The sequence below is a fragment of the Pterocles gutturalis genome, unplaced genomic scaffold (genome assembly GCF_000699245.1).
Source record: "Pterocles gutturalis isolate BGI_N339 unplaced genomic scaffold, ASM69924v1 scaffold46817, whole genome shotgun sequence".
In the NCBI taxonomy this organism is placed as follows: Eukaryota; Metazoa; Chordata; class Aves; order Pterocliformes; family Pteroclidae; genus Pterocles; species Pterocles gutturalis.
Genome location: NW_010117206.1, coordinates 1 through 10,061, shown reverse-complemented (window position 1 = coordinate 10,061; position 10,061 = coordinate 1). Strand labels below are relative to the sequence as shown.

Genomic DNA, 10,061 nt, shown 5'->3' with positions numbered 1-10,061 from the left:
TAAACTTAAAGGGGCCTTGAAAAACAAAACAGTGTGTGCCAAATTTGCAGAGCAAATTTAAAACACTGTAAATTGAGTATAGTAAAAGCTCTTGTTACAGATACTCACTGGTATTACGGTGATATTGCTCATAAAATGTCAGAAAACAAATGCTCTTCCGTCCAGTTCTTGGTGTTCTGGAGCATGATTTGGGTAGGGTGGTAGGTTCTCCTCACTTAGCAAGAGATTCTTAATGGGCACTACTTCTAACAGGCAGGTCAGCTACGGTACACAAGGTGAGTGGGTTAGAAAACTGGATTCTGTTCATAGACTGTAAAAGGGATGAGATCAAGTTTTGTATGCATTCCTATACTTGTATAGTCTTAATCTGTACAAAAAAAAAAGTGTTCTTGCAGCATGTCTGGTAACCTTGTTACCCACCAGGTCCTAACAGCCCTCCTTTCCTTACAGCGTTCCTTTGGCACCTCTTGCCGTGCCCCTTTTGTAGCAGTGCAGTACTACTTTTCAAAACGGAGCTTGACCATGTCACCTTTTCTAAGGGGCGGGGGGACAGGACATTTATTGTCCACTACGGTTTGTCTGCAGCAGATAAATAATTGGCCTTTTAATGGAAAGACGGACTCCAGAGCCATCTTTTGATAAAGGCAAAGTGAGCGTTTGGAAGCTAATACTGCATTCCAGTGAACCAAGCCATTGGTGTCCTGTGCAACTGTGGGTGTAGAATTCTGCTGTCTACAGGATTCAAGTGTAACCATTTGTTAACTGTATTGAAGGTGTGTCCTTTATGAAGAAAGTGTTCCAAATTAAAAAAAGCTGCTGAAGTGGTGTGCGCTTCTCTGGTCTTTCTACTCTGCCTTCTGCCACAGGCCTCCCCAGCAGTGCCCATGCCCTGGACCAAGGGTAGGAGATGTCTCCCCGAGTAACCCAGGCAGCTTTCTGAAGGAAGCAGCAATCCCCACACCACTGAGATAGCTGTAAGTATTACACTCTAACATACCTGAGATTTAAAATACCTGCTGCACAATCACCTTTCCAGAAGAAAACCAAAAAAACCACAGCATGTAAGGAGTCTCATCAAAAGTATTTATTTCACAGTCCATCTTTACAAAATATTCAACATACAAATGTTAAATGTACAAGGGGAAATTCCAAGGGAAATTAAAGCTTGTCCAACCTTTCTGTTGTAGGTTCCTCATCATGGACAGGTTAGAAGTTCACATGGCTTCTGATGTCATTGATCTGTTTTACCATTTCCCTTATGTGTTCTCCCCTTCAAGAAAAAGAAATTCAAGTCAAAAGGCTGCAGGTCATTTTTGCTCCAAACTGATCAGGAAGGAAAATACTTCACAGGGTAGCAGCAGAGAATGGGAGCACTGCTGCAAGGCATTTTGTTAAGTACAGGCTGGATACAGACTGCCAAAAGATCCCTGGGCAAACAGAGACTCCAACTAAATCTGCTTTAATAGCAGCATAAAGATGGCCAGTGCTGCTGTCACAAGCTGGCACACTTTATGCTCCAGACCCAGCTGGAGCATCAGCCAGCCCCTCATGCAGCACAGAGGTTAAGTTATACCACAGACCCTGGAACAGAATTGCTTCTGTAAGTGCCAGGGCTCGAATGCTACAGGATCCAAGCTTTCACTTACTCTTCCTTCAGGACGGTTTGGATGCACTTGCTCTGGTAGGCACTGAGGGTGATGCTGGGCTTTCGGGGGCTGGTACCCTTCTCCATCTTCTTCTGCTGGTATTCCTTTTTCATTTTAACCTACAAGTCACGTACCAAAAGCAGACCCCATCAGTGTGGGCGCTGCCTGCCAAAGTGAAAGCTTGTTACAGTTACAGACTGCTGTGTCATACCGCAATATATTCTGATTCTTTCCAGGATAACATCTGCTTGCTTTTGCACACTTCCTCCCCCAGAGAAGAGAAAGCTAGTGCCAAGACTGAGAGGGGTGTATAAACTTTCTTAGGGTTTATATGGGGTTGCAGAGGTTCTGTCTATATTGCTAACAAGGATCAGAAGTTAAATTTTGTATATTGTTGCTAATTTAACAGAAGTACAAAGTTGCTCTCTTGGAAGGACAGTATTTTAGCAGCACTAGCATTACGTGCAAGTGAGGTGGTGTCAAAAACCTACCAGCTTCGTTATCTCACCTGTCTGATAGCATTGCTCAAGTGCTGCAGCTGGTCATGTATGGTCTGCAGTTCTTTCTTCATGTCCTTTTCACTGTCTGATAGAACAGGAAGCTGAGAGTGGAAACTCCGGAGTACTTTCTTCATTCTTCACATAGAAAGCAAGAAATGTTGCTGAATTAACTCATCTGCTAGACCAGTTATGTGCTAAGACACCAACAGTCTTGCACGTCTGTCACTCTTCCAAATCTTAGGGGCTCTAGACTTGACTTTCCTCTTTCCCCTGGTTTCACACAGTATTTCTGAATGGCAAGCTGACTCAGCCTGGACCTGAAGTAGTACTGAAAAATCACCCCTGAGCCCCAACAAAGAGAATTTCAGAAGCCCGCTCTTCTAAGAAACCAGCGTGGTGGCACTTCCTGCCCCCTCTGTTCTACTGCATTTGGAGACTTCTACACAACAGCGAGTTATCTGTGATGAAACAGTGTAGTTTGCACTCACCTGTTCATAATATCTTCTTGCTTCTCTTTGGCTTCCTCATACTTGTCAGCCAAGCGCTCAGCCATTTCCCGCAAACTTTTCCTTTATGCAAGTGAGAAATGTTTAATTACTTTATATATATTTGCAAGGCAGTCTGTATGCGAAAAGAGGACAAGGAAAAAGCAAGCTGGACCAGAGAGGGAACCTATGTGCTTAATTGTAACTGGAAATGCATTCCCTCCTCACTTGTTTCACACAGGACCCTGTACAAAGTACTTTTTGTACAAAGGTCTGTCGTTCCTGAGGTGTGACTTGATAAAAGCAGTAGTTTACCCTCACCTTTCCTCTCGACAGTAATTAAGATCTTCCAGTTGTTTCTTCTTCTGTCCCCACAGCAGCTTCACTCTTAAAATAAATACATACATAAAATCAAACCATCCACAACAGCAACCCCGTTCAGTCAGGATTTAGGCCACACAGAAAATATGACAGAATTGATTTAACACTCCTGGGAGTATGAAGAACTAAAGACACTGAAAAATGGGCAATGGTGAGAACAAACTCTTCCACTTCGTCCTAACTTTATAATATAAATAACTATAATTTGAAGTAGAGACTTATTTAATGCAATTGTCCTTTTAGCTGCTTTGTCAGGATTAGTGCAGAGGTCACAGGATTTCCTGCCATCCACAGGCACACTGACAACAGCTAAAGAGAAGTATTCTATGTGTGTACGTTTACTTTTTTTTTCTTTCCCCTGTGAGCCACTACAGCGATCACATATTTCCCTGGTAACTCAATTTTCAGTTCTGGTACTCCATGAGCCTTACATGAGTACGTTCTACCCATTTACAAGGGTTAGTCCAGCAGAGAAGCGCTCGGTACTTAGTGATGCTGTTTCACAGAGACATTGTTCAGTTATTTATGAGGTGGTTTCTTCCTTACCTTTGCTGAATCTCCTCTTTTGCCAGATCCTGTTTCAGTATATATTCCTCTCTGAACACTTGTGTAGCTCTGCTGAGGAGCTGAAGGCATTCTTCAGGGGGAGGAGCAGCATCTTCATCAGCAGACCTTCAGAATACGAGACAGGTTTTTGCAATCTTCCTCTAACATGTTCCTTTGAAAGCTAAAGCACTTGCAGTATTTATGGCAGGGGCTCTGAGCGGCTAACTTATCAAAGTGAGGGACTTAAACCCCTTTGCTATAAATTATTCTTTATCATATGAGGAAATCGATAGATACTGAAAATCTGATGGGACAAGCACTGAGCAACCAGTTGAGGTCAGCCCTGCTTGGAGCAGGGGACCAGAGCAAGATTATCCCCCTCCCAACCTACGCTGTTACTTGATTTGGTGCCATCCCTGCATGGACAGAGGCACAAGGGGCTGCAGGAGCTGCGCCCCGTTATTGCTCTGTCCAGGCTAATGTACAGTTCCGTCAGGAGCTGACGAACACGCAGTATTCCTGAGAGTCTTCCCGCCTCAGGCCCCCTGCAAAAACATATTTACTTACTTCAGAAGCAAGGGGTTGGCAGAACTGCGCTGCAGGATGCTTTGGATATGCTTCTCAAATGAATGCTGTGACTCCGCCAGGATCCGGAGAGGGGAAACAGCAACATCTTTGTCTTCTCTGGTGCACAGCAGGGGAGGGGATGCAGGATGGACTGTACTTCTACACAAGAACACCAAATTGGAGAACACAGGTTAAACTAGAAAAATTTAAACTACATCAGAGTTTAAATGGTGAAGTGTGGAATTAATGTATTACAGCAGTAAGTCAGAAGTGTTCCAAAAGAAAATATGTCAATTATGTGGTAAAGCCAGCTCTAGACAAGGTTGGTTGAGCTCACATCTCCACATCTTTGGCCACAGCTTAAACTAGCAAGAATCATAAATATCTTTTTACTTACAGAGAAGGAGGTTCCGTAACAAGGCAAGCAAGCACTCAAATGGCAGAATGACCTACCTTTCAAAACAGCCCACAGCATTTTAAGCAGCCATATTTTTTTTTCCCCCTTTCAAGCAAACATAACCTTGGTGCCCATTCAGAATCACTATAATACAGCCTGTAAACAAACTCCTGAATTGCAGATTCCCCCATTACAAAAATGAAGAAAAAACCCAACAGTAATGTCAAGAACCTTTTCATGCAGCTCTTGTCCTAATACTCATTAAAAGTGACATAATTAATTATATCCCCTACAACCACCTTAGCAGTAGTAAATAGCCACTATAACGCTGAAGGGCTCAGCCAGAATGCAGAAGGCTGGGCTGAAAGGATCAAAAGAATAACAAGAAAATATCCTGAGAACCTTTTCATGCAACAGTCACAGATTTCAGACCAAGTAAGAGCCACGTACAAGAGAGGCCTTGTAATACACTCATAGGTGTTTGTGATGCAGATCATTGTGGGCCCCAGGATGTCGGCAACAATCCAAAATCCTCTGATCGGAGCAGGTTGCCTGAAGGGAAGAAAACACAATAATTACCTGGTCAAAAAAGTTCTTTGTTCCTGAAGTTGTTCTGCAAGTTCACTCTTTTGGAAAAGTTCTCCCTATAGCAATTAGCCTAAGCCAGACACCTTTCACTAGGCTAAGAACCACTCCTGCAATGAGGTCTGCAAACGAATTATTTTAATACCACACACACTCTGACTGGCAGGCAGATGTACCAGGACAAACTCGTCCAGCCTGGGAGAGGGAGCACTTGTATCACTTCACTGTGAAACACAAGCAAAAGCCTGCTGTGACCCCGGAAATATTGCCCACTTCTAGCGTAAGGCACAGACTTCCTCAGGGGAGAACACAGGTGCTCTGCGTACTAACACCACTGGAGTCACCATCTCTGCTAGCTTAGATGACTAACACCTATTACTAAACTTTTTTTTAATTTTGATTATGTTTAACAGCATTCTATAGAAATTATTAAGCCTTACAAAAGTGAGAAAATAAAGCAGACAGATATTACGTAGCCTAGAAAATGACGCCTCTTAAGCCTGACTAGTGTACCTCAGGAGCCCAAATAAATCAGATGTTCTTTCAAGACATACACTTGTTAAAGATCAAACAATACGAGGAACATGTCAGCTTTCAAGCCTCTTAGCCAAATCAAGCCTCAGAGCTGTCCTGGGTGAGGTAAACAAAAGTGAAAATTGCTACTGGTTTTCTAGATGATTTTCAGGAAGGAAAATGCAGGAATTCAGCTTTCTGTGCATGAAGAATCCTGATGCTCAACTTTGCTTATTTGCATTATTTGAATTTTTGAGCTGACTTCATTATTTTTCATGACAAGAATGCAGCAGAAGAGGGCAAATCATAAATATCTTCCATAGCAACTCACTGATTCAGAAGCAATAGAAAGGGTTTGGATTTTACCTGCATGGCAATGGCTTTGTACAAAGAATATGTTCAACAAAGCATTTCTGTTCTGCTCCCAGCTCTTGTAAACTGTCTTTGTCTTCTTCATCTACAAAGAGATTTGTCACAGTGCATGAGATCCACATTGCAGAGTAAGGGATTCTCGGTATTGCCTACATCCACCAGCTTGTTACTAGCAAAATGTGGGTGTTCAGAGAGTGATCTCTTCCCTCTACATGCCATAGTCTCACCACTCACCTGAACCAAGGAATTTCTGCAGTTTATTGATCCAGGTCAACCCCACGCTATGGACACCAGCTTCGTGTGTGCAGTGGTACCGAGAGGGACATTTTGGATCTGAAATTTAAACAGCAAATGTAGGAGAAGGCGCTGAACTGACAAAAACTCATCCTTCAAACCTGCACTGTTGAACATGTGTATCAACTTACTGTCCAGCCAGCATTCATGTCTTGTTGCAAGTACTAACGCGTCCCTATCCAAAAACTGAGATAGGTGTGTTAGCCACATTATTAGAATTCAGCGTAAAATTAAATAACGCTTGAAGTACCTGATGAATTGTTTTGAACCATTCCTATCACACCACATCTGTATCAATCCACTAGATTTTAAAGGGGAGATCAGTTGAAGCCAGCAGGCCAGCATTTTGACACGCTTCTTGCTGAGAAAGACACAGACATCAGAGAGTCTTAATAAGCAGATGCTGATTCTTCCTTCAGGGTGACCATCCCCACAGCACTTGCTTATGTATGTTGGTCCACCACAGATGCAACGACTTCTACTCTACAATCCACAGCTGAAAGAATTTAGTATTACACACCCATATGTAACCTGCCCTTGAGCACCTCCCAGGCTGCTTCTTTCCACAGCTTTATTGAAGACATCAGGCAAATTGTAAATAGCTCAATCCTAAATTCATAAAATAAAGCAAGTAAAAGCCAACAACCTGAATGACAGCCCTACCTCGGTGCAGTTTGATTGGGCAAGAGAAATCAGACTCCAAAGGCTCTTCTTCGTCTCCTGATGCCAGTTTCAGTGCGAGTTCCAGCTCAACACATTCAAACACGTACAGGGAAGGAATAAGATCAGATCTTGGGTCCCATGACTTTTCTGACTGTAAAAGAGAATTGAGTTCTTCTGTCAGATGTAATTTAAACAAAACTGCCAACACAAAGGTAATCAACAAAGAGTTATATAATACAGGCCAGAGTATTAATTGTTAGGGAAAGTAGTTCAAGTCTTTATTTTTTTTACTTAAAAATAAGTTTCTCTCAGAAACAAGGTTTCTTCTTAGAAGATCCTCTTTAAAATATACCTTCAGGATACACAGAACTGACATGTAAACTAAAATCACCAGAGAATCACAGAGACTGGCTTGCATAGGAGGAAGACTCACTACCTCATTACAGAAGAATGCAGCTTTGGCACTTGGTATTCGCTTCCAGGCATCCTGCCATCTTGCGGACAGGGACTTTGACTAAAGACACAAAAATACATATAGAAAAAACCAAGACAAGGTACCTGCTCATCATCCTCTTCTCCATCCAGTACCACGCAGTGATAAAGCATTCCTGACTCAGTGGCAATCACCAGGATGTTTGGAACACAAGGCAGGCAAAGGACAGCACAGGCATCGTAGCCATAGTTATCTTCTGCAGCAGGGTGCATGGGCAGAGGGCCAAGCAGCTTGCCGAGGTTTGCAGCGCTGGAAAAGAGAAGGTGTTCAAAATACAGGGTGTGGAAGGAGAGTTCCCCTTGGCTGCCTGCAGGAGTTTGCTGGACAATAACTACAATGGACAATTGAACAACAACTACAAAACCATAGAATGGTTTGGGTTGGAAAAGACCTTAAAGATCACCAAGTTCCAACCCCCCTGCCATGTGCAGGGACACCCTCCACTAGCCCAGGTTGCTCAAACAGGCTGCAATACAACCAAACTCAGCCCAGGCTCCATGACAGAGTCCCAGCCAAACTGAGATGGCTCTCCAACCCTATTATTGTACAAACATGCAAGCGCCCCGTGAAACCTGAGGATGAATGCGATCCTACCTCTGCAGCAGGCTGATATATGTAAGGAATGTCTCTCCATTTTCATATAAAATGTAAAGCGGGTAAGCCAACACTTCGTCACTCCCTCGCTGTCCAAGAATGTTCTTTGGGACTGGCACTAGCGGGCCGAAGTCAAATGCCACTGCAGTCTCTCCCAGCGATGCTGTATAGGCTCTCCTAGGGACCAGTCAGAACAAGACCTGAAGTCAGCAGTGACTGTGAGAACATGTGTTTAACTGGGTCCATCGGTACGTGCTGACAAATTGCTGCTAAAGACCTGTCCATCAGCCCTTTGACATGTGCTATTTTCAGCATGCAACATCCTTCTTATGGTACCTCATTTCTGCAATACACCCACCAGACAGCCCAGTTTCACAGGATAAAAGAGGAGGGTGTACTGGTATTTCTTGTGTAGTACATCAGTCTGTAACTTGACTAGTAGAGACCCTCAAGTTTTTCCTTTCCAGCTATGCCAAGAAGGAAATAAAAATACCATCTATTTTCTGCATTCCCCACCCAAAAAGCCCTTCTTAACCGCATCTTAAAGACAATGTGTATGACTAGGCTGACAAACACTTGACTGTACAGTTTCTTACCACTTTCTTTTAGAAGGATGGGATAAAGGAAAAGAAAAAAGTGCAGTTACTGTGCTAAGAAGTCCTAGCACTGAAGAAGTCCATAAAGAAAAACCCCATCAGATTTTCAAGTAGGTTTAACACTTATTCATTAAAAACACAACTGAGAAACTTACTCTGCCAAAAGCATTTCAAAATACATGAAGTCACACAAACCCTTTTTTGATTGTAAGAGTCTCCTCATCGGTGTCTGAAAGTACAATCACTTTGATGGGTGTCTGAGGCACCTTCAGACTGTAAATCCTAGAGGAAAGAAACAGCAGCAGTGTTCATTCACCTGGCAGTGTTGCGTATGTCCTTGCTGATGCAGGAACATCAAATGGTATCAGTCAAAACTTTCTCCTATTTTTTATTGGTAATCCTGGTAAGAATGGCAGGACTTGTATCTAGTGAAAAATCAGACTGGCTACGACAAAAAAATACTTTGATAATCAACTACAAACAGGTTTTACCTTATGGTGTTATCTGAAGTCAAGAGCACAATATGGGGCTCTGATGTGTTGCAGGGATACCAGGCAGCATGCTTTAACGTCAGAGATATTGCGCTTGTGAAGAACCTTTCTGCAATAGGAATAGTGCTGAAACACAGAGCAGAAATATGCACTGTTACAAGAAACACAGAAGTTAATTCTAAAGGGAAGTGGGGGCAAAAGGAGCTAGAAACTAAATTAAAAGGTTTTTAGCTTTTAAAGCCATTGGCTGTACTATTCTTAAAGTGGGAGGAACAGCTTTAACTTTAAGCCCTTTGTTATTTCTATCTAGACATATGCTTTTAGCTACCAAAGCTAGAAGACCCCAGAAAGGCTAGAGAACGCTGCAGAGGGGCACCTTGCTCCTCAGCATTTGCAACAAGTTTAGAAGGGCATTCATTCGGGTCACTTGACAATCAGCAAGTCCCTGAAAACAGATTCGTGATTGTCCCTACAACCCCGATACAACCCATGTCTTCCATATCTGCATGTCCCTGAGAGAGGAGAGGCTGTTGAGGAAGGACGGCAGGACAAGGACATCGCGAACTGCCTGAGGTCTCACCCACCTGCAGTTCACCGTGGATTTCCCACCTTCAAACTCGGAATTCTTCCCCCAGCGCTTGGGCAGCTCCAGCACCATGAGCCCCTTGGTACCGATGAGTGCCACATGGTGCTGCGTGGGGCTCAGCAGTGTCTGATACACCTCAAAAAGGGGTGGGTTGATGCAGAGAAGGGTCTGAAAACACAAATATTACAGTTCAGCACAAGCCATCAGAAACACTCACGGAAGTAAGGCGCGTCTCCACTCTGATTTATACACCAGCTACAAGGTGCAGAACGAGGCAAAACTCGAGAACGGGCATAAAGCCAACGGGTTTCACTGAGGAAAAACCCACTGACAGTGGGCTGGAGGGTCCGTG

General features: G+C 43.4%; 1 protein-coding gene across 1 annotated transcript; it reads right to left on the bottom strand.

Annotated features, from left to right (window-relative positions):
- Positions 1-1,206: 1,206 nt before the first annotated feature.
- NUP88 (nucleoporin 88kDa) lies at positions 1,207-9,868 on the bottom strand. The gene is made up of 16 exons (XM_010075714.1): positions 9,708-9,868; positions 9,124-9,249; positions 8,828-8,914; positions 8,037-8,213; positions 7,508-7,691; positions 6,950-7,100; positions 6,227-6,325; positions 5,987-6,077; positions 4,973-5,074; positions 4,126-4,284; positions 3,559-3,684; positions 2,953-3,018; positions 2,635-2,715; positions 2,155-2,281; positions 1,647-1,765; positions 1,207-1,270 (listed from the first exon to the last, which is right to left on the bottom strand). Exons 1-16 carry the CDS (start codon positions 9,779-9,781, stop codon positions 1,207-1,209), a joined length of 1,833 nt encoding a protein of 610 aa, XP_010074016.1. The 5' UTR covers positions 9,782-9,868.
- Positions 9,869-10,061: the final 193 nt, after the last annotated feature.